We start from the raw sequence: 23,508 nt of genomic DNA on the forward strand, positions 1-23,508 counted from the left end.
GGGTGGCTGCTCTGGTGAAGGTTCAATTCCTGGCCTGGGAACGTCCACGTGCTGCATGCAAAGGGTGCAGCCAATAAAAAATTTAAAGAATTTTTAAATTCAATTCCTCAAGCCACATTTCAAATGGTTAGTAGCCACATGTGCCTTGTGCCTACCACAATGAACAGCCCTAAAGAGCCACTCCATTGGTGCAAAAAAAAGTCTATTAGACAGAGTTACCCGAAAGCATGTATGAAAAATCATCCTAAGATGCATCTGGGATCAAAAAATATCAGGATGAGGCAACCACCTCTGCTTTAGGACATTTTTTTTTTCTCTGCTGAATCCCAAGCACCTAGAGTAATACCTAGCACAGAGCGGGTGTTCAATAAATATTTAAATTTGCTATTGTCATTGACACAGTGTATCCCTTTACTTCCTCATACAAATTCAAAATGAACTACAAGTTCTCTGTGCATGTGCCCACCCTGAAAAGACATGCCCTCTGACATTTTCAACTGAAGGGCAAGAGTTCCCACTATGATGCAATGGGATCAGCAGCTTCCTAAAAGCAATGAGACCCAGGTTCGCTCCCTGGCCAGGCACAGTGGGTTATGGATCCAGTGTTACCACAGCTGTGGCTTAGGTGGCAACTTAGATCTGATCCCTGGCCGAGGGGCAGCCAATAATGAAAAAAAAAAATTTTTTTTTTTTTTTTTGTCTTTTCTAGGGCTGCTTCCCACGGCACATGGAGGTGCCCAGGCTAGGGGTTGAATTGGAGCTGTAGCCACCGGCCTACGCTAGAGCCACAGCAACACAGGATCTGAGCCACATCTGCGACCTACACCACAGCTCACGGCAATGCCGGATCCTTAACCCACTGAGCAAGGCCAGGGATCGAACCTGCAACCTCATGGTTCCTAGTTGGATTCGTTAACCACTGCACCATGACGGGAACTCCATGAAAAAAAAATTTTAATAAATACATAAATAAACTGAAGGGCAACGATTAAAAAACATGGCAAGAAGTAGAATTTTCTGGGCAGAGAGCCTTTTTTTTTTGGCCACACTCATGGGATGTGGAAGTTCCTGGGCCAGGGACTGAACCCATGCCACCCCTGTAACCAGAGCCACAGCACTGACAACGCTGGATTCTTAACCTGCTGAGTGAAAATGGAACTCCCAGAAAGCTTTAAAAGAGATAAAGTTTTTGAACATATTGCTCAACATACAGCCCAAAGAACTTTCTGCAGATTCCACTGTTCTTTTGCTGCCCTCTGCATCCCTGTGCTAGTGCATCCCTGTGCTACAGACCTGTTAATGGTATCCAGGTACGGGCAGTGGCGGCTCCTCTGGTCCTCAGAATCCATGCGGCCATTCTTTGCTGAAAGGAAAATCATCAACAGCTTTGAAAATGGGAAAGCCATACTCAGGGTCAACTACCAATAGAAACAAACACAGTGATAGGGAAAACTAATCAGGACGAGCTCCTGTATGGGTAGCCTGACAATACCCAGAAAAGCCACAAACTGAGAAAATATACTTGAAACACATATAACCAACAAAGGAATTGCTTGCAATTATTTAAAGAAAGCTAGTGAACAGATTTTTTAAAAAGACAACCAAACAGAAAATGAGGAAGACTTCCCACAAACATATGAAAAGATGCTCAGTCTCACCAATGATCAAGAAAATGCAAATCCCCTTGCACAACAATATACTTTCCTATCTACCAGAGAGGAAAAAAATAAATTAGGAAATTTAAAGTGTTGATGAGTATATAGAGCAGTGAGAATGCTCAGGGACTACTGGTGGGAGTGTAAACTGTTACAACCTCTTAGAAAACAGTACAAGGTTTTACAAGGAGATCCTGCTGAATAGCATTGAGAACTTTGTCTAGATACTCATGTTGCAACAGAACAAAGGCTGGGGGAAAAATGTAATTGTAATGTATACATGTAAGGATAACCTGACCCCCTTGCTGTACAGTGGGAAAATAAAAAATAAATAAAATAAAATAAAAAAAGAAAATAGTACAAGGTCAAAGCTGAAACAGACCCTTTGACCCAGCAATCTCTCTTCTACCTTACATAACCTAGAGAAAATTTTCACACGTGTACCAGGAATGCTTTACTAAAGATTTTTATAGCAGCAATATTTGAAAGAGACCAAATTAGAAACAACTCAAATGTCTACCACATATGAAATGGAGAAATACATGTTGGTTAATATATCATCAACAGAACAAATACTATGTTGCCATGAGACTGAAGCGCTACCTACTGTGTGAAAGAACGAGGCACCTAAAACTCTGTTGTCATGAACATCTACCCCAATGAACCTCACAATATAGCTAGCCAAAAAAGCAAATCCAAAGACTACATACAGTATGATTCAATGTATAACAAACACAAAATAAAATAAAGTTTTACTTGGGAATGCATATACAAAGTAAAACTATAAATAATAAAGTAAAAAAAGTAGAAACGATCAGAAAAACCTCAGAACAGTGATTGCCTAAGCAAGCAAGGAAGGCAGGTAACAACTGGGAAAGGCCTATGGGAACTTCCAATAGGCCTGCTTAAATACCACTTCTTACACTAAACAGTGTCAGGAGGCAATTCTCCATGGGTCTCTTGAGTTTCTGCCAATACTGTGACCAGAAGCACTGAATGCCTCCAGACTATCTTGTCAAGGATGTTTGGGAGTTCCATGGTGCAGTGGGTTAATGATCCGGCTTGTCTCTGTGGAGGCACCGGTTCAATCCCTGGCAGTGGATTAGGGATCTGACCGGAGCATAGGTCACACAGCTCCAGCCTGGATTCAATCCTTAGCCCGAGAACTTCCATATTCCGCAGGGGATGGGTGGGGAAAGGATGTTTACATAGTGAATCGCCTTGGGAAACAGATGGTATCTCCCTACACAGCAAAGGGGAGGCAAGCACACAGCGCATTACAGAAGGTTCAAGTTCTCTAAACTCAGGGTTCCTGTCCTGTGTGTATGGGTTTTCACCAAGCTGCACTATGGGAACTGACTTAGGAGAGTGATGACAATGCCATATCCTAGCCACTGTCATTGCTGTAATAAACTGTCTCAGGACCAACAGTCCCATGTATTTCCAACAGCATCCATGACACTGTGACAGGCTAATTTGGTAGTTTGCAAACAGGGTAAAATCTCAGACCATTCACGATTCTTTTGACAAGTGGTAGGTTTAAGGATATACACCCACACTCTTCTAGACCTGCACATTATGTTTAGTCTATCTTAGTGTTTATGATCTATTTTCATGATAAAAATTAAAGGGGAAAAAAAAAAAAGACAAGATAGTAACCACAACTGGGATCCTAGTATGTCCCAGAGAAAACAACCTCCTTACAACTATGCGAAATATCTAAGAAACCATTTATCTTCCAAAGGAAGGTAAACCTGAGGCTGACAGAATATTTAACTAAGGGAAATCAGAGAATATCCTGAAATTGTTAACTAGATTGTTCAAAGAACATTTATCAAGCACTTTCCATGAGCATAATACAATCTAGACCCTGTACATAATACAAAATTCGTCAAATACAGAACTTTAAGCAAGAAATTTAAGAGTTAATATAAGACTAAAAATAGAATTACCATTTTGATCCAGCAATCCCACTCCTGGGCACCAATCCAGGGAAAACCATGACTCGAAAAGATACATGTACTCCAATGTTCACTGCAGCACTATATACAATAGCCAAGACATGGAAACAATCTAAATGTCCATTGACAGAGGAGTGGATAAAAAAGATGAGGTACAGGAATTCCCGTCATGGCTCAGTGGTTAACGAATCCAACTAGGAACCATGAGGTTGCGGGTTCAATCCCTGGCCTTGCTCAGTGGGTTAAGGAGCCAGCATTGCCGTAAGCTGTGGTGTAGCTTGCAGACACGGCTCGGATCCCACGTTGCTGTGGCTCCGGCACAGGCCGGCAGCTACAGCTCCGATTAGATCACCTAGCCTGGAAACCTCCATATGCCGCGGGAGTGGCCCTAAAAAAAAAAAAAAAAGATGTGGTACATATACACAATGGAATATTACTCAGCCATTAAAAGGAAAGAAATAATGGCATTTGTAGCAACATGGATGGACCTAGAAATCATCATGCTAAGTGACGTCAGTCTCAGTGAGGCACCAACATCATATGCTATCACTTATGTGTGGAATCTAAAAAAAGGACACAATGAACTTCTTTGCAGAACAGATACTGACTCACAGACTTTGAAAAACTTATGGTTTCCAAATGAGACAGGTTGGGGGTTTGGGATGGAAATGCTATAAAATTGGGTTGTGATCATCACTGTATAACTATAAATATAATAAAATTCATTGAGTAATAAAAAAAGAAAAAAAAGTTAATATAAAAGTATAACCCTTGGAGTTCCCATCGTAGTTCAGTGGTTAACGGATCCGACTAGGAACCATGAGGTGGCAGGTTCAATCCCCGGCCTTGCTCAGTGGGTTAACGATCCGGCGTTGCCGTGAGCTGTGGTGTAGCTTGCAGACGCAGCTCAGATCCCAGTTGCTGTGGCTCTGGCGTAGGCCTTTGGCTACAGCTCCGATTAGACCCCTAGCCTAGGAACCTCCACATGCCGTGGAAGCGGCCCTAGGAAAGGAAAAAAGACAAAAAAAAAAGTATAAACCTTGCAAAACAGACTTGTGGTTGCCAAGGGGGACCGGGAGGGAAGTGGGTGGTTGGGGAGCTTGGGGTTAATAGACACAAACTATTGCCTTTGGAATGGATTAGCAATGAGATCCTGCTGTGTAGCACTGGGAACTATGTCTAATCACTTATGGAGCATGATAATGTGTGAAAACAGAATGTGTACATGTATGTGTAACTGGGTCGCCATGCTGTACAGCAAAAAAAAAAAAAATTGTATTTGGGAAATAACTATTTAAAAAAATAATTATTTTTTTTTAAAAAAAGAGTATAGGAGAAGCAGAATGAGTCCAGCAGAAGGAAGCAGAGGGCACAGTCATGGAGGGGATTGACACACTCGCTGGCTTGTTAAGCCTCTCAAAAGTGATGGGTTCAAAGACTACTTCCATTAACTTACAGAGGAAGAGACACATGAAACCCACTTTCCCAAATTACTCTGTCTCAGAGGCAGGACTAGAATCCAGATCTCCCGGCTGCTATAGCCTCAGATAACAGAGCACTGTGGCCCAAGTGCACAACTTTCAGGCTCTGCACTTAAATTATAGCAGAACTCACTCCTGAGGTGTTTGTAATAACTGAAAGAGGTTAACACCTGTAAAACAACTAACACAGAGCCTTGCCTGTTAGGCATCTAATAAACTAAAGCTGCTGTTCACTGTTGTTGGAAATACTATAACTACTTTTATTATTAAGACTAGTACTACCCTCATTAAAACGCAGTCGAGTCAGGTGGCATGTGTAATGTGACCGCTTTGTGGGGAAGGAAGGTTGTAAAGAGAAAAAGAAGAACGCCAGAGTGGAGCCCGCGCCCGGCCCCGCGCACCTCGCACCTCCCGCTCAGGCTCCGAGTCCTCGTCGACATCGCGCTCCCGCTTCACTCTCACGGCTGGGATTACTGGAGCCGGGGCCTCGCGCGCGCTCGCCGGCTCAACCTCCCGTTTCACGCGCACCGGGCTGCTCCGGGAGCTCGGCGTCTCGGTTTCCCGCTCCCGATCTCGCTCCCGCTTGACGCGAGCCGAGCTGCTCCGCGACTCGGACTCCCGCTTCCCGCGGGTCGAACCACGAGACTCCCGTTTGGATCGGCCGGACATCGCCACTACCGGCCCAGTTGCCCGGCGCAGACTCCAAGCGAGACGGAGCGCGCTGCAAGCAGCCAATCAGAAACGGCGCTGTTTACAGACGCTACGACTCGCCGATAGGGACAAATTACGCCGCAAAGAAGTACTGCGCCTCTTGTGAGTTTGGGGGGTGCTGTGGCCCTGCCAGAGACAGACGGGGGCCGGGGGCCGGGGAGCTACGGTCACTTAACCCATGATTTCGCTAAAAAAGACAAGAACTTTTTACTAGCTGCGGAATTTCCGGAAGCTGTCATTGGGCCCCAGGCTTCTTCAAGATACTTTGTGCCCTGCAACCAGAATTGGAAGGTCGTCTCCACAGTTTCTGTGTCTCAGAGACTGACACCGAACCAGGAGACAGTGGAGCGACCCCGAGGCTCTAATTCCACATTTAGAGGATTGTTTTTGGTATCACAGGAAAATGCAAACGACGATGAGATGAGGGAGACAAGTGACGCTAATAAAGCTCAAGCTTCAAGGCCTGTGACTTCCACAACCCCTTCCGCGACCACAAACTACTTTGTTTATATAGTTCTACTGAGTTGTGATTGACCTTCAATAAATTGCACGTTTGAAATGTGTAATTTGGGAAGTTCCCGTGTGGCTCAGCGGTTAACGAACCCGACTAGCATCCATGAGGACGGGGGTTCGATCCCTGGCTTTGCTTAGCGGGTTAAGGATCCGGCGTTGCCCTGAGCTGTGGTGTAGGTCGCAGACACTGCTCGGATCCCTCGTTGCTGTGGCTGTGGTGAAGGCCGATGGCTACAGCTCCCATTTGACCCCTATCCTGGGAGCCTCCATGTACTGCGGGTGCGGCCCTAAAAAGACAAGGGGTTCCCGTCCGGGCTCAGTGGTTAATGAATACGACCAGGAACCATGAGGTTGTGGGTTCGATCCCTGGCCTTGCTCAGTGGGTTAAGGATCCGGTGTTGCCCTCAGCTGTGGTGTAGGCCGCAGACGCAGCTTGGATCCCGCGTTGCTGTGGCTCTGGGGTAGGCCGGCAGCTGCAGCTCCAATTCGACCCCTAGTGGGAACCTCCATATGCAGCAGGAGCGGCCCAAGAAATGGAAAAAAAATAAATAAATAAAAAATAAAATAAAATAAAAAAGACAAATGAAACGAGTGTGCAATTTGGAATTCTGGGTGTGGTTTAGCAGGCTAAGAACCCGACACTGTCCGTGAGGATGCAGGCTTGATCCCTGGCCTCCCTCAGTGGGTTAAGGATACAGCGTTGTCCCAAGCTGAGTTGTAGGTCACAGATGATGTGTGGAGGATCGGGTGTGGATGTTGCATGGGCTGGCAGCTGCAGCTCCAATTTGACGTGCATATGGAACTTCCATATGCTGCAGGTGCAGCAGAAAAAAAATAAATACATAAGTTAGTCTGCTTGAATATCAATGGAGGTATATATACAGTCTGAAACCAAAGAGATAATGAACTTAACCACCAGCCACCAAGTGTTCTGCCCCCACCATTGACGTGCTTTCAGTGCACTCACTTTGTTTTTGTTTTTGTCGTTGTTGTTGGCCAGCTCTGGCATATGGAAGTTCCCAGGCCAGGAATGGAACCCCCTACACATTAGCGACCAGAGCAGCTGTGGTAACAATGCCAGATCCTTAACCCACTGAGCCACAAGGGAACTCCAGATCAGTGCACTTTCTAGAGTTTATCTAAATGGAAACACAGAACCAGTCTTTTTACCCCTGGCCTCGTTCACTCGCATATTTATTTTGAGATTCATCCACGCTGTTGAATGTGTAACAGCTCGTTATTTTTGACTGCTCAGCGATATGGATGTATTTTTGACTGCTCAGCGATGTGGATGTATCAATCCATCCCTGTTCTAATCTTTTGTCTCTTTTTAAAGAGGATTCAAAAATGACACAGGCTCAGACCCCTGAAAAGCTCTAGATCCTCTCACCGGGAGAGTTAAGACATCAGACCAGTGGGCGCTGGGCGGGCTGGAAGGGGGCATCCCCGCCACCGGTGGCGAAGGGGCCGAGGGGCCCGGGGCGGGCAGGGGGGTGGGCTGAGCAACGGGGGCGCCGCAGTTTGCCCTTCCGGGCACTGGCCTCACGACCTCGCAGATCACGAGTAAGATGAGACGATCACGCAGCTGATGATGGAGTTTTCGCAGCATCTCATCACGGGAAAAAAAGACGAGAAGGCTCCACACAAATCACGGAGTGCTGTGATGGGTGCTTTGTATTTTTCTGAATTTTCTGGTGCATCAGCAGTAAGCCTAAATCCTGCTTTCTTATTGATAACGTCACAAAAAAGGCAAGGCCCCGCCGGGGGAATGGAAGTCGCGCACGTCCCATTCCCAGCACCACTCCACCAAGCCCAGCTCACGCCTGGAACTCCGCGCGTGGTGACGCTCGGCCCGGTCGGCCGGTTCCCGGCCGACGTCAGGGTGCGGAGCCGGAAGTCGAGCGACGGGTGGCGCGGAGTTCTGCCTGCTGGAGGGCTGCCGTTGGAGCCGTTGAGGCGGAGGCGGCGCAGCTCCGCGCACAGGGCTCCAGATGGAATCGGCGCCGGGGCCTGGACCCGGCCTCTGCTACAAGCCGGGCGGGCGGCTGGACATGAGCCACGGCTTCGTCCACCACATTCGACGGAACCAGCTCGCCCGGTATCTCCCCGCCCCGCGCTACCGGCGCCACCCCTGGCCTGGCCTGGCCCGGCCGTCCCTGACTCCCGCTCGGCTCCCCGCAGGGACGACTACGACAAGAAGGTAAAGCAGGCGGCCAAGGAGAAGGTGAGGAGGCGGCACACGCCCGCGCCCACTCGGCCCCGCAAGCCGGACCTGCAGGTGTATCTGCCGCGACACCGAGGTGAGGCCGCCTGCCTCTAGCCCTCTGCCTGAACGCACTCTTCTTTTCTATATGGCAAAAAACAAACAACGAAAAAAAGAAACACACTTCTTAACCCCCAAGGCTCAGTTCATCTCGTCCCTTCCCGGAACTTCCGCCTCGACGCTCTCCATGTGCCTCTCAGTGGTTCTCCGGGCAGAACAGGGACCCTCAAAACTAGTTAAGCAACACTATTATTGACATACCTGGGAAGCGGCAGGAAGTTGTCTGCTGGTTTGCCCCCACTATACTGTATTCTCATATTCCCACCATCTAACAGAAAAAAAAAAAAAGGTTTGGCACTGTTCTAGACGACCAGGACATACCTGTGACATGAAGCCCAAACCCAGTTAATGACCCTTCCCCCTAGCTCCCCATCCCCAGTTTCTCTGCCCTCTAGAGAGTTAAACCTACAGCGCTAAATTTGTCGAACCGTCCTCAAAGTGTTTTTAGGTGTTAGGTACATCAATTCGTTTAGTTTCAAGAGGATCTCATAAAATGGGAGCTTTCACGGGTTTCACAGTCAGGAAAACAGGTACAAAGAGGTTGAGTAACTTGCCTGAGATCTCTGAGAAGTAAATGGTAGAGCCTGGCCTGAACCCAGACAGATCCCTATCCACTTCTCTACTATTCTCCAATACTGTAGACAAAATGTGCATTCATGTACCTATTCGGAGATGGCACTCTTCTGGTCCTGGGGCAGGGATAAAGGTGAATAAAACTGATGGGTGCCATGTTGTGCATACACACACACACATACACACACATTCTGGGTCCATGAGAAGATTGAGGTTTTGTTGTGTTTAGGGCTACACGTGCGGCATATGGAAGTTCCCAGGCTAGGGGTCAGATCGGAGCTGTACCCACTGCCCTACACCACAGCTACAGCAACACTGGATCCCAGCCACGTCTTGGACCTACACCAGAGCTCATGGCAACACCTGATCCGAAACCACTAAGCAGGGCCAGGAATCAAACCTTCATCCTTAAGGATCCTATTCAGATTCGTCTCCACTGAGCCATGACGGGAACTCTGCTTGGGGCTTTCTTTATGGCATGTTTTCCTATATCATTTCTGGGCAGGAGCTCCAGCAGCCTTCCCCATATCCCTCTCACTCTGGTTCCATCCTTCCAGATGCCTCTACCCATCCAAGCAACCCAGACTGTGAGGAGTCCAGTGAAAGCAGCAGTAGTGGCGGCTCTGAGCCAGAGCCTCCTGGTCATCAGCTCTTCTGCCTAGAATATGAGGCGGACAGCGGAGACATCACATCAGTTATCGTGTATCAGGTATGCCTGGTGGAAACAGCTGCAGCCTGAAGGTCCTGGGCCGTGATGGAAATCACTGCCAGACCCTGAGCCACTGTTTTCCTCAGGGCCAGTGGGAAGTGTCTGCCCCACATGAGGGCACAGACTGCTGGGCGATGAGTTTGAGCACGAGTCCCTCCCTTCACACAGTGACTGTCAGCGGGCAACAGGGAGGGCTCGAAGCCCCCAGTTGAGAGTCACTATTACAGGGGACGCCTGGGAAATGACAGGCACTAGCAAGAAGTTGTGAGTCACAGAGTTCTGTGAGAGTGTTGTCTGGGGACAGGGCAGGTTACCTTTCCAGAAGAGACCAGGCCCTGAGCTTCCTGATTCTTCCCCCACGTAGGATGATGATCCAGGAAGGGTGAGTGACAAGGTGTCAGCACATACGCCTCTGGAGCCACCTATGCGAGAGGCCCTCAAGTTGCGCATCCAGGAGGAGATTGCAAAGCGTCAGAGCCGACCCTGACCAGCCTGGATTCGCTGCCCAGGGAGCCGCCCTTAGTTTGGGGGTGCCAGGACCAGTCTGGGCTGATCTTGAGACACACACCCCACCCCCAGAGCCGCCACATCTACAGGAAAAGGGCGTCACCAGGACTATGCCTGGCCGCCTCCCTTGTAGCCATTCTTTCTTGTAGATTGGCCCATTCAACCAGCCTAATTTCTGGGATTTTTTGAGGATTTTGTTTGGTTAGTTTGGTGTTCTGGAAGCAAGGATCCCAAGGAGAGCTGAGGTTTATGAAGCCTTGTGCCAACATGCTGCTTTCTCTCTGGGGTCACATGCTCTGGGACACCCACCTCGTGAGCCCTCTTTGTTATGTTATGGTTCCTTTCTTCCATATTTCTCCTCACTTCCATCCCTGCTTTCCTAGATCTTTTCAGCTCTGTGTCTTTGTTCTTTTCTTTCCTTCCTCTTTCTTTCTCCAAATTCATCAGTTCCACCCCCTACCCCCCACCTCCCAGTGTGACTGGGCACCTACAACTGCTCAGGACTTGGCAGGTGGGGGTTCTGGGCTCTACCTTTCTAACCAGCTCTCCAGTGATTCTGGTACCAATCCAGTGGGAGCTCTTCTTTGATGCTCACATACAATCATGTCCCTTCCCCTTCCATGGCTTTTGCACGTTTCTCTCACACCCGGCTACTCAGCCTGGTCTAGATAAGGGCACCTAGAAAGATGATGCCAGAACTAAACTGAGAGGATTTCTCATCCTGCCTTGGTTTGGACTACAGAGCCCCAGCTTCTAACCCCACCCCCCACCCCTGAGCTGTGAACAGACCGTCCTCTGTTCAGGCTGAAGAGGGATTATCAAAACAAGCTTGAAACTGTGTTACCAAGTATGATTGAACAGTCTTTAATGCCCACAGGAAGGGAAATTCAACATGAGCGATAACTGCCTATTCAATCATTGCCTAATAGGGAAAAAGGAAAAAAAAAAAGCCTGAACAGTGCCCTCAGGGAAGCAAAGTGAGCCTCTGTGGTCTGTCCTTCCCCTGCTCTGTGCTTTCTCCTGTCTTACCTCCTGAGAGGGCCTGAGAATGAGGCTCCCAAGCATGTCCCTGCTTTCACCAAAGTGAACATTATTCCTCCTGCAGGCTGGGGCTAAGGTGTCAGGGCTCCACAGCAGATCCTGTGCACTGCAGGTCCAAGCCACTGCAGTTTTCCAGCAAATGGGCCTAAGCTCAGTCACTGAATTATGGGGTTTAAGGGAACCCCTGAGCACTGAGACGTCTTCAAACCAAAGCCCCCCTGCCCTGCCCCAGAGGTTTCTCCTCACGCATCAGGGTCTCAAGATCCATCTGGCTGGTCCCTCTCAGCAGCTTTTCTCTTAAAGGACAAAAAAAAGCAGCTGAGGGCACTTTTGACTTGTGCCCCCACAGCCGTGAAAATCTCCCACCTCGGAAACGGAGCAAGGCAGCTACTTCAGCTGCATTGTTAACATGCAGCAAGTCACAGCTTGCAGGGAAAGGTGAGTGAAGTAGATACATTAGAAGGGCCTCCTTGGAGTTCCCACTGTGGCATAACAAGAGCTGTGCTGTCTTAGTGCTGGGACACAGGTTCGAAACCCGGCCTAGCCTGGGGACTAAGGATCCAGCGTTGCCACAACTGTGGCATAGGTGGCAACTGCAGCTTGGATCTGATCCCTGGCCCAGGGAACTCCAGATGCCTAGGGGCAGCCAAAAAAGAAAAAGGGGAAAAAAAAGAAATGCCTCCTTAAGAAGGCAGCCAGGAACCAGCACGCTCCTGACCCCCAGGGCTGGCCCAAGTTTCAGTGCCTTAAACTTGCCCGTCCTGGGCTTTGTTCTGCTTTCAAAGGAGAAAGTCCATCCTCACTCAGTCAGGCTGGAAGTGCCTTTTGACTTATAAGGTTAACTACCCTCCAGAACCTCCCCGGTCGAGGATTCTCCGCCTTAACTCTATCTGCAGTCTTCCTGCAGCTCAGAGGACCAGTCATGTCAGTCTGCCAGCTCCTCAGCTCAGCTCAGCTGGCCTGGATGGAGCATTTTGCTGGAACTCTTAGGCTTCCTAGTCTGGAAATACTTTTAGGGTTCGTTTTCTCACAGTTGGATGACCCATTTCCTGGATGTATTACGGAATTTAGCAAGCAGACCAGAAGAGGAGGCCGGATGGCACTGTTAGCCTCCATCCCTGTTTTGTGACAAGCGTACCTATTCTGTTCTCCTTTGTTGATCATGTAATCCTCACAGTCTGAGGTAAGACACTGAAGGGAACTTCCTTGCAAACTTTCTCTAAAGGTGCTTGCCTTATCAAGTGCACATAAAGTATTTTCCACACAAGGAAGCTTTCTAATTCTTAGCTAATTTGTGCCATGGGACTATATAAGCACTAAGCCTGATACTTAAGTGAGAAGTTGGCCTTCAGAACAGGCATGTTGGTGGGGATGTTGCCATGGCTCCAGGGCTGCCTGAAATGCTTCCTTGCTGGTGGCCCACAGCCCCCTGACAGCCTTAGAGCTCAGGCTCATTGCTCCCGCCATCCCTCAGCCCAGCCCAAGATGGTGCTATCCAGCTAATTTACCAGACCTGCCTCCTAGTGGCTTTCATCTCTTTTCACATATCAGCGCTTTGCCCTCAAGGAGCATGTTCCAGAGCATTTCCCAGAGGCTCTAAAGATGTCCCAAAGAGGACTGTCCCGTGCTGTTTGGTGCAGTGACAACAGCGTTAGACTAGCAGGCCGCTTCCGAGTCAACATTCATTTGAAAAGATGTGATCACCACCACCTTAAAAAAAGAAAAGTCTAGTAGCCTGATAGGCCTATCTCATGCTCATCCAAAAAGAAGTGTTTTTGAAGTTCCCTTTGTGGCTCAGTGGTTAATGAAACTAACTAGAATCCATGGGAATGCAGGTTCAATTCCTGGCCTCGCTCAGTGGGTTAAGGATCCAGCGCTGCTGTGAGCTGTGGTGCCACAGATGCAGCTTGGATCCCACATTGCTGTGGTGTAAACTGGCGGCTGCAGCTCTGATTCAACCCCTGCCTGGGAACCTCCATATGCTGTGGGTGCAGCCCTAAAAAACAAAAACAAAAAAATGACTGGTGGCCTGATATCTCACGCTCATCCAAAAAGAAGTGTTCTTAGAGTTCCCTTGTGGTGCAGTGGGTTAAGGATCTGGTGTTGTCACTGCAGCAGTTCATGTAGCTGCTGTGGCATGTGTTCAATCCTTGGCTCAGGTGCTTTTGCATGCTGTGGGCACAGCCAAAAAAAAATTTCCAAGGCTTAGCCTCAGTAAATGAAGAACACTTCATTTTGTTTCTATTTTGTTTTGTTTTGTTTTTTGGCCATACCCTTGGCATGTGGAAGTTCCTGGCTCAGGGATCAAACCCAAGCCATAGCAGTGACATTGCCCAGTCCTTAACCACTAGGCCACCAGGGAACTCCTCAAACCTTGGATTTGAAGGCTTTGTGTTTCCTGGGCCACAGCAGGTGATGGTACAAATAGAAGAAGCTGGGGTTTGCAAGGGCTTTCGGCCATTCCAGAGTAAACACTAAACTTGAGTTCCAGCCAGTTGGCAAGTATGGAAGTGTTTGAAGAACGGTAATGCAAGAAGGTTTCCCTACTCAGCTTTTTGAACTGAGTGCAAGTAAGTGCCTGGCCAGCCAGTAGGACCAGTGTGGGCAGTTAGAAATGCTTCTCCCTGTGGACAAGCCCCTGAAAGGGACATTCCATCTTCATTGGCCCACTCCAATGGTCACTGCCATCTAGAGATTAGCCCATGAAACTGGAAGAAACCCTTTGGGATGGTGAGTCTCCAGCCTGCTGGGCATCTGGCAGGAATTGTGGATGATGGGGTAGGGATCCCCAGCCAGTACACAAATGTAAATGAGACCTCTGCAAATAGAAGAAAAAGGACAGATCAGTTTCCTACCTCTGAGCCTTCTCTGGGGAGAATCACCATGGAATGTTGATAATTATCTGAAACATTTTAAGTGTCCTTGTTGAATTCCTGTCCTGTCCATGAAGAATGAAATGACCAAGAAGCCACAGGCACCCACCCCAAATTTCCCCAGGAGCTGGAGTGATGCCAGAGGGAAAAGAGTGAATGGCTCCTCTGCCTTCTCAGAGCCACCAGAACGAGAGACTGGTTACTCTGGTTGTATCATGTTAAATGTATTAGAAGCCATACATTCTTCTGTTTTCTCATTTCCAGTGTTTTCTGCTGTGTGGATGAATAAAGTGGTATGTGCAAAATATTTGAAAGTCCTGAAAGGAAGGTGCCTTTCAAATACAGTGTTCTTTTTAATAAACTTACTATTTTTATAGCACTGTTTTTGCCAAAAGTTGTGAAATCACTTGTGTACCTAGGGGAGTGAAGATTACATGCTGCCCTAAAGTCATTCAGCACCATAGAATCAGCACTTGAAATCTCATTTCTTGTTCAGCCTATTTTAAGAACTGTCCTGGTTGGAGCATAACAAGCAGACTCACGTGGCATTAGAGCTGGAAGGGACGTTTAAGGACATCTGGTCCTACTTCTTACCTGATAAGCAACTCCTCCCTACTGAGTGCCCATGAAGAGCCCTTCTGTCTGGGGCTAATTCTATCTTAGGGACCACTCAGACTGTCCAGTTAAGCCAAAATATGCCTCCTTGTCAAGGCTCTGGAGTGCTTGCCTTACCTCCACTTTATGATGGAACAGCCAGTTTGGAACCTCAGCCCTCTCAGGCCTTCCCCCATGATCATGGTTGGAGAAGAACTCAAACCCAGCTCAGTAGAGGACAGTAAATGCTGATTAAGAATCACAAAGCTGGGAGTTCCCACCCTCTTTGAATTTTTACAAAGAAAGAGAAGATACCTTCTGTCTCTTCCTTTTCCCAATCTCTGTCATCAAAGGGAAAGGCAGATAGGGGTTTGGTACCAATAATTCTCCAGCTCTCTCTGCATATATATCCATATTCACATGTATACACACACACAGTTTTAAACGGTCAATTATAAACATTGAATCCTCAAAATAGATATGAGCCCAAGCTCTGGATCTGAATGCCAGCTCCATCACTTAGCTGCTCTGTGACCTTGGGCAAAATATTTCATCTCTCTGTATTTTACTTTATCTATAAACTGAGGTAATAAAAATAGCAATGTCAAAGTTTTGGGGAATGGATTCAGTAAGATGATACATGTACAGTGATTACCTTAGTTTCTGGCCTGTAGCAAGTGCTTTAATAAATGTTAGCCATTATTATTAAAAAAAAAAAAAAAAAAAAACACAAAGCTGGGAGTTCCCATTATGGCTCAATGGGTTAAGAACCCGACTAGCATCCACAAGGATGTGGGTTCCATCCCTGGCCTGGCCTTGCTTAGTGGGTTAAGCATTGATGTAGTCACGAGCTGTGGGGTAGGTTGCAGAGACAACTTGGATCCCATGTTGCTGGGCTGTGGTATACACTGGCAGCTGCAGCTCTAATTCAACCCCCAGCCCAGGAACTTGCATATGCTGTGGGTGTGGCCCTAAAAAGGAAAAAAAAAAAGGGGGATCAAAAGCTTCCAGTGAGGTTAGGAAATGATGAGGGTTCACAGCACCATCAGGCAGAGAGAACAAGGTACCTGCTCCAATAGGAACAGCCCCGGGCAGGAAAATGATGCTTCTCTGTAAATTAGAAAGAGACACTCCTGGGGAGTTCCCATCATGGCACAGCGGAAACGAATCCGACTAGGAACCATGAGGTTACAGGTTCGATCTCTGGCCTTGCTCAGCGGGTCAAGGATCTGATGTTGTTGTGAGCTGTAGTGTAGGTTGCAGATGCAATTTGGATCTGGAGTTGATGTGGCTGTGGCATAGACCAGCAGTTGCAGCTCTAATTCAACCCCTAGTGTGGGAACTTCCATATTCCTCGGGTGCAGCCCTAAAAAAGAAGGGTGGGGGTGGGGGAGAGGCACTCCTTTGTCCTGGGGCACAGAGCATGGCTAGCAGAAAGTGGGCTGGATTTTATAGCCACTGCTCCTTCATCCAGGTATTGCACAGTGATGACTCTGCATAGCCATGTTTCTTGGTCCTCTTTTAACTACCTGATCTGATTTGGAACAGGTTTCCTGTTTCCATTTTTACCTAACACCAGGTCCAAAAGCATTTCTCCCTCTGCAAGCCATTGTCCAGCTAGGTTATCTGCTCCATTTCCCCCACAGTACGAGGCCCTACTTCGGCCTATTACCTTTGCATTGCCAGTGCTGCTAAATTTAAGCTCCTTAGTTCCTGGCAGCCTGGGTCCACGCTCCCTTTCAGATTAAGATCTCTCAGCACCAGTGTTGTCTCACAAGGGCTCCAGCAGATGCTGGGCTGCCTTTGAGAGTGCCAGGCACATTTCTGGTGTATGAGAAGATGATTCCCTGCCTTTTTAATCATGAAAAGAAATGTCTGGGAGGGCACCATCAAGCCAGCAGCCACTGCAGCCGCCCCAACCTGTGCGCTCTGAGGGGATTCAGGATGGAGAAAAGCAGATTGGCCCTAGGTAGTTAAGGTGCATATCAAAGGAATGGTTTCAGGGAGCCCAGACTCTTCCAAAATGCAGAAAAGCACTAAATTCATTAACTTGGGATGGCTGGTTTTCTCTAACAGCAATCTTTTGATATTCTGCGTACCTTGTTTTTTCTTGCAAAAACTCTTATAGGAGTTTCCATAGTGGCGCAGTGGAAATGAATCCGACAAGGAATCGTGAGGTTGCAGGTTCTATCCCTCGCCTCCCTCGGTAAGCTGTGGTATAGTTTGCAGAGACAGCTCGGATCTGGCCTTGCTGTGGCTGTGGTGTAGACCGGCAGCTGTAGCTCCAATTGGACCTCTAGCCTGGGAACCTCCACATGCCATGAGTGCAGCCCTAAAAAGCCAAGAAAAAACAAAACAAAACACCTCCTCTATATCCTGGCTTCTCCCTTACCTCTTCAGAGCAGTCCCTCAGAGCTCTCTGAAAGGCTGCCTCCCGGGATCGTGTCCTCAGAAAGTTCACTGAATAGAAAATAATTCTCAACTTGCAGGCTGCGCATTTTTTTTTTTTTTCAGTCAACATGAATTCTGATGAAGCTGTTGGGTGACTTATCCTCACACTATCCTGGTTGCCTTTTTTTTTTTTTTTTTTTTTTTTTAAAGCCCTATCCACCGCATGGGGAAGTTCCTGGGCCAGGGATAGAACCTCATGCCACCGGAGCCACCTGAGCCACTGCAATGACAATGCTGGATCCTTAACCCTGCTGAGCTACATTCGAACTCCTATCCTGGTTTCTTCTCCCTAAATTGCTGTGGGTCTCCCGCCTTCCTCTCTTGCCTACCAACACCTGGCCCGCCACGTATGTCTACTTAGAAAGGGTACTGTTTCAATCAAGTGTCCAGCAGTCAGGAAACCTGCGTGGGACGCTAACTTCTGGACAGTACTCCATGTACTTGTACCCTTGAAAATAAAAAGTATCTGGTGAAAGTAGCCCTCCTCCAGAGTTTGCTGAGCAGAGGGAAGCAGAAGCCAAATCCAAGGGCGCTAGAATTTCTTAAGGAACAGCCAACGCTTTGTGCTCACTGCTCTGTAGACTCGCCTCGCCTTGGACCGAGGCAGGCACCGGGCGCCACACTGAGGGAGCCTAAAGTCTCACTGTCGGCCAGTCCAGGCTGCAAAGTGTGCCCGGCGGCGGAGGGAGGCTTCCTCCAACCACGTGCACGGTGACAATTTCAGGTGCAGCCAGAAGGCAGTGGAAACCCCGGGAGCTTCCCGCCTCACGAAGCTCCCACTGCAGGAGCAGGGCAAACGGGGGATCGTCCTCTCGGCATCACGGTGTTAGAGTCTCCGCTCGGCTCCCACGCCACCGCCCTCCGCGCCCAGGTTCCCCAAAGTCAGGGCACCTCCCACCCTTGCAGCGTGACGCGGGCGCAGGGGCTCGGGAGTTGTAGTCCCCGACTGGCCGCTAGCGCGGGGGCCGTGCTGGCGCGGACTCCACGTCCCGGCGGGCGGCGCGGCGCGGCCTGGGGCGCTGGGGGCGGGGCCGCTCGGCCCTTTAAACCATTCCAGGGCCTCTCTGAGGTCTGCAGCCGGGGACGGCGCCACACGGGGGTCGAGCAGGGCGCGGCGGCGGCGGGGCGCTCCGGGGAGGTGCGTACTGTGCCCCTTCCTCTCCCGGGACCTTCAGGGATCCCCGCGGAGGTGCGGGTCCCCGGGTCCCAGGGGCTCACGGGTACCCACGCGGGCCAGCGGAGGTCGGGCTGGGCTTCCCCCTTGAACACGCCCCTTCCCCGGGGCGCCGGCGGTCCGGTGGCAGGCTGCACTCCACCGGGCCCGGCCCCCCCGCCCAGGCTTTCGTTGGCGTGGCCCCCCGGCCTGTCCTGACTCCAGCCCCTCTTCCACCCCTGGACCCTCAGGCCAAGGAGGGTAGCTCCCTTTCCAGATGTTAGGGCCCCGAGGCGTCTCTGAATATCTGGGTGGAACGCGGAGGCCCCCCGGTGGATGCCTGAAGGTGTCCACGTTGTGGCGGGGGCTCAGCCCCAAGTGTGGGCGGCCAGAGCCGCCGCGGGAGCCCTGAATCAGGTATTCCTTTTCCCCCTCACCGGCTTTGGCCGGTCACCAGACCCTGGACTTTGACCTGTCTCTCTCCACCAGGCCCGGGCAGCTGATGGTTTTGGCGAAGTATCTTAAGGTAGCTGGGCCCACCCCCTCTCCCCCACCTACCTCTTGTCCTCCCCCCCACACCACCACCACCCTGGCTCCCCTCCCTCATGACCGCCTGGATCCTCCTTCCTGTCAGCCTGTCCGCATTCTCCATCACTGGCCTATGGACCGTGTAAGTAAAGAGGGGGATGGGGGGAGGTAACTAGGGGACAAAGTGGACCCAGGCTGAGGAGGGACAGGGCCCAGCCAGGATCCAACAGGAGCCTGATGGCACACACAAAGTCCCTTGTCCTGTTGCAGGCTCCAGAATGGTACCCAGGCTCGCGCCGGCTCTCTTCAAAGCCTGGCCTGGTGCCTGGGCACACAGTTCCTTGGAACAAGCTGGCACCACAGCGTCCAGCAGAGTGGCCCTGACAGACACACTTCTAGCCTGGATAGCTCCCAGAGGTCCTCTAGTTTGGTGGACCACACTGTGGGTTCCAGAGTAGCGTGAAGCTGCAGGGCCACCCCAACTTGACTCCCGGGAAAGGACAGTGAAGCTGCATGGGGGCGGAATCAAAGGGAACGGGTCCGTGGAGGAAGGCTGGGGGCACCGTGGGGGCAGGGTGACAGTTGTGCTCCCGCAGGTATGCCATGGCCGTGATGAACCACCACGTGTGCCCCGTGGAGAACTGGTATGGCACACTCTGCAGACAGCCTCACTCTAAAGCCCCCTTCATCTCTCTTCCCTCTTGGGCCGGGGCTGCCTCGAGCCAGATGGAGACCCTGGGCCTCACCGCTCTTCTCTGACATTGGCAGCGCCTGCCCCTCCCCAGGCATGGCTTCATGCCCACCTACCTGCTTCCCACCACCATTCGCCCCTTTGGCTTCTGTCTCAGGCGGGGCCCTGGGAAGTGGGCTCTTCCACCCCTGCCAAGGGAGGCCTGGGAGGGTGGTCTCTGAGAGGCCTGAGGGTAGACCGAGGGCCTGAGGGCACCCCTTCCCCCCAGGCTACTCTCTGTCCTGCCTGCCAGGTCCTACAACGAATCCTGCTCTCCTGACCCCACTGAGCAAGGGGGCCCCAAGACCTGCTGCACTCTGGACGATGTCCCCCTCATCAGGTAAGGCCTAGAAACTGGGCAGGTCACAGGGACCCAAGGTCCTGCTGGAACCCCAGCCACCCTCCTCCAGCAAAGGACTGTCTGTGGGTCTCAGGAATAATCATTCTGTTAAGAGCCCTTATTTATGACACCACTGACTAATTACTATGTGCCAGACTCTGTGCTGAACATTCTACATGCATAGCATCACTTAATCTTCCTGCATCGGGGCAGCTATTGTTTTCATCATTTTATAGGCAAGGAGACCGGGACTGAGCTATGTCACCCATTCGGGCCTCTCAGCTATGCAGTGGAGGCACCTGGACTAAGTCCAGGCTCTCTCACTGCCCAGGCCAGGCTCTGGCTTAAGGAAAGCCGGACCGGCTACAGGCTTGACAGCCTCGAGGAGTCCAAGGAGCCCCAGGGCCTGCTGAGCAATCCTGGGCACTCCCTGACTCCTTGGGGGGAGGCACGGCCGGCCTAGGACCAATTCTTTGTGAGGGACACCTGGCCTTTCTCATTAGCCAGTGGCTGGGCTGCTAAGGAACGGGTGCAGATAAGGCCAACAAGGGAGAGCAGGTGCGCCAGATGGGGGCCTCACGGTGCTCCTGCCCCCCTCACTCTGTCCTTGCCCCCTCCTTTTAGCAGGTGCGGCACGTACCCCCCAGAGAGCTGCCTCTTCAGCCTCATTGGCAATGTGGGTGCTTTCATGGGTGAGTTGTGCCCTCAGCTCTCCACCCCCTGCCCAGCCCAGCCCGCCCTACCCTCATACCTGCTTCCCAGAAAGGCTGAAGAGCCCCTTGCTTCGCACAGCCCAGCCTACCAAGGGCTAAGGCAAGAGGGGCCACTTCTCTTTGTTTCTTGGAGGCCAGAGGCTGACCCCCCCCACCCCACCCCCGGCCAAGCCACCCTAGTAGGGCACACCACCTGCCCACCTGGTCCCTTTGGGCCGCCCTCAGGGTATCTGGTGGGAAGCTCATGAGTTCTCTGGGCTGGGTCAAGGCCTGAGGAAGATGCCAGTGCGGCTTCACCTGTGCTCCCCCCCACCCCAGTGGCCCTGATCTGCCTCCTGCGTTACGGGCAGCTCCTGGAGCAGGGCCGGCATTCCTGGGTCAACACCACAACGCTCATCACAGGCTGCACCAACGCCGCTGGCCTCGTGCTGTTGGGCAACTTTCAGGTGCGCCCACCCGCCGCCTCTTGAACTTCCCTAACAGGGGCTCTCTGCAGGGGCCTCAGTTCCCCTTAGAGTGGACCCAAGCTGTAGGGTCTGCCCCTCCAGGTCGGGGGTTGGGAGAGGAGGGCCTGAGAGGAGGCGGGGAGTAAAAGGAGGTGGGGGGCTGCCTCACAGATGAGCCCCTCTCTGGGCCCAGGTGGATCACGCCAAAGCTCTGCACTATGTTGGAACTGGCGTGGCCTTCACCACCGGGCTGCTCTTTGTCTGCCTGCACTGTGCCCTCTCCTACCACGGGGCCACTGCCCCCCAGGACCTAGCCGTGGCCTACCTGCGGATTGTGCTGGCAGCCATCGCCTTTGTCACTCTGATCCTCAGTATCCTTCCAGGACGGGGCAGCCAGGAACTCTTCCTATGGCCCAGGCCCTGTCCCGCCCAAGGTGGGGCTGGGGGTGGCCCCTGCCCCATGTGGCCTTGTGCTCCCCCTCCTGGGAGGTGAGGCCTGGCCCTTGGCCCCAGCCTGGTCACATAGCTGGGAAGGCAGGAAGGGTGCCGCCAGGCTCCCGCACTCCCCACGGGAAGTTTCCTTAGCTCCACCGCAGGTGGCATCTTCTTCATCCACGAGAGTTCACAGCTGCAGCATGGGGCGGCCCTGTGTGAGTGGATGTTTGTAATCGACATCCTCATCTTCTACGGCACCTTCAGCTATGAGTTTGGGGTGGTCTCCTCAGAGACACTGGTGGCTGCCCTGCAGCCTGCCCCCGGCCGGGCCTGCAAGTCCTCCGGGAGCAGCAGCGCATCCACCCACCTCAACTGTGCCCCTGAGAGCGTCGCCATGATCTGAGGTCTGGGGAGGGGTGGCTGGCCCCGCCTCCACAGCTCCCTTCCCCGTATCGCCTTTGCATTTATTTTGTACCAAAAAACAATTCTGAGAAAGTATTCTGTTGGGGCGGAGGCTTCCTCATGCTTGGAGGAGCGGCCGTCCCACACCCACCTGTGCCATAGAGGAGCGGGCGCTGGCAGCCGCCTGGGCTGTGCATCGCCGGCCCCCACACTGCAGTGTTATTTTATTGTTTAAAGGTCACATATCCTCATTCACCCAGCCAGCCCTTCAGGTGCCTTCTACTCCCCAGTGCCAAGGCCAGACCACTGGGGTTTCCTGCTGCAGGAATTGGGGGCTGGGAACAGCAAGAGGGATAGAAGTCTTGGGGGCAGGGGTGAGCACTCCTTAAGTCTTTGCGAAGGCCCACTTTGGGGCCCAAGGAGCTGCACTGGGATTCTTCACTCTGCCCCCTTTCTTTAGGGCAAATAACACAGCAGAACCATGTGGGTTATTTTAGTACTTTTTTTTTATATGTCTATTAAAAGAATTCTAATTTGCATGTTTGTGGTCTGTTCTGGAGCGCCAGAGAGGGCCTGACCCAGGATGGCTTTCCCTAGGCATAGGAAGGGAGAAGCCCCTGTCTCTGAGACGGTCCTGAGTACCCACTGGTCTTGGAGAGCAAGGCTGCCAAGAACAAAGGATGCCGAGTGTTACCAAAATACCCATCAAGGGCTTGAAGCCCCTTCTGGGCCTTTAAACAATCTAAAGAGCTGATCTGGGGAGTTCCCTGGTGGCCTAGCACTTAAGGAACTGGCGTTGTCATTGCTGGGGTGTGTGTTCAATCCCTGGCCCAGGAACTTTGGCATGCCTCAGGCACAGCAGAAAAAAAAAAAAAAAGAAGCTGGTCTTACCTGATTATTTCACACTTCCTACTCTGCTCATTGTCTGGTCTGAAGTATGACCACACTAGGGGATATGAGGAAGTGGGGGTGCAGAGAGCAACTTTAAAATGTTAGAAGCTGGGAGTTCCCATTGCAGCGCAGCAGAAACAAATCTGACTAGTATCCACCATGAGAATGTGGGTTCCATCCCTGGCCTCGCTCGGCGGATTGAGGATCTGGCATTGCCATGAGCTATGGTGTAGGTCACAGGTGCAGCTGGGATCTGGTATTACTGTGGCTGTGGCATTGGCTGGCAGCTGAAGCTCCAATTCAACCCTTAGCCTGGGAACCTCCATATGCCATGGGTGCGGCCCTAAAAAAAGCAAAAAAACAAAATGTTAGAAGCTGAGTTCCTGATGTGGCACAATTGGATTAGCAGCGGGTTGGGAGTGCTAGGACTCAGGTTCATTCCCTGGCCTGGCACAGTGGGTTAAGGATCTGATGTTGC

At 51.1% G+C, this 23,508-nt stretch overlaps 3 protein-coding genes across 8 annotated transcripts in view; 2 read left to right on the plus strand and 1 right to left on the minus strand.

The window, feature by feature from the left end:
- USP39 (ubiquitin specific peptidase 39) overlaps positions 1-5,823 on the minus strand; it is a 29,760-nt gene extending 23,937 nt beyond the window's left edge. The window contains exons 1-2 of one of the 2 annotated variants that reach the window (XM_047781620.1): positions 5,499-5,823; positions 1,294-1,363 (exon numbers count right to left, since the gene is read on the minus strand). In XM_047781620.1, the coding sequence (XP_047637576.1) occupies positions 1,294-1,363; positions 5,499-5,766 (338 nt within the window). In that variant the 5' untranslated portion in view covers positions 5,767-5,823. The remainder of the gene's footprint in view (positions 1-1,293; positions 1,364-5,498) is intronic. The other variant, XM_047781621.1, reaches the window with a different exon arrangement.
- A 2,379-nt stretch (positions 5,824-8,202) lies between these two features.
- C5H2orf68 (chromosome 5 C2orf68 homolog) lies at positions 8,203-11,410 on the plus strand. Its single transcript, XM_047781622.1, has 4 exons — positions 8,203-8,419; positions 8,503-8,621; positions 9,775-9,926; positions 10,291-11,410. The coding sequence occupies exons 1-4, from the start codon at positions 8,313-8,315 to the stop codon at positions 10,411-10,413; spliced, it is 501 nt and encodes a 166-aa protein (XP_047637578.1). The 5' UTR covers positions 8,203-8,312; the 3' UTR covers positions 10,414-11,410.
- A 7,011-nt stretch (positions 11,411-18,421) lies between these two features.
- On the plus strand, positions 18,422-22,678 carry TMEM150A (transmembrane protein 150A). 5 transcript variants are annotated; one of them, XM_047781625.1, is made up of 8 exons: positions 18,422-18,530; positions 19,035-19,215; positions 19,670-19,717; positions 20,057-20,143; positions 20,768-20,835; positions 21,175-21,302; positions 21,496-21,673; positions 21,899-22,678. In XM_047781625.1, the coding sequence occupies exons 2-8, from the start codon at positions 19,151-19,153 to the stop codon at positions 22,138-22,140; spliced, it is 816 nt and encodes a 271-aa protein (XP_047637581.1). In that variant the 5' UTR covers positions 18,422-18,530; positions 19,035-19,150; the 3' UTR covers positions 22,141-22,678. The 5 variants fall into 5 exon arrangements, with proteins under 5 accessions (XP_047637581.1, XP_047637579.1, XP_047637580.1 ...); XM_047781623.1 differs by lacking the exon at positions 18,422-18,530 and having other exon boundaries at positions 19,091-19,215; positions 20,033-20,143; XM_047781624.1 differs by lacking the exon at positions 18,422-18,530 and having other exon boundaries at positions 19,091-19,215; positions 20,033-20,143; positions 20,771-20,835.
- The last annotated feature ends 830 nt before the right edge of the window (positions 22,679-23,508 follow it).

Source organism: Phacochoerus africanus, chromosome 5 (genome assembly GCF_016906955.1).
Source record: "Phacochoerus africanus isolate WHEZ1 chromosome 5, ROS_Pafr_v1, whole genome shotgun sequence".
Taxonomy (NCBI): domain Eukaryota; kingdom Metazoa; phylum Chordata; class Mammalia; order Artiodactyla; family Suidae; genus Phacochoerus; species Phacochoerus africanus.

Coding starts and splice junctions, on each gene's coding strand:
- C5H2orf68 (XM_047781622.1), top strand. CDS start 8,313: ATGGAATCGGCGCCGGGGCCTGGACCCGGCCTCTGCTACAAGCCGGGC. Junction 8,420..8,502: donor CGACGGAACCAGCTCGCCCG/GTATCTCCCCGC, acceptor GGCTCCCCGCAG/GGACGACTACGACAAGAAGG. Junction 8,622..9,774: donor GTATCTGCCGCGACACCGAG/GTGAGGCCGCCT, acceptor CCATCCTTCCAG/ATGCCTCTACCCATCCAAGC.
- TMEM150A (XM_047781623.1), top strand. CDS start 19,151: ATGACCGCCTGGATCCTCCTTCCTGTCAGCCTGTCCGCATTCTCCATC. Junction 19,216..19,669: donor ATCACTGGCCTATGGACCGT/GTAAGTAAAGAG, acceptor GTGCTCCCGCAG/GTATGCCATGGCCGTGATGA. Junction 21,674..21,898: donor CTTTGTCACTCTGATCCTCA/GTATCCTTCCAG, acceptor GCTCCACCGCAG/GTGGCATCTTCTTCATCCAC.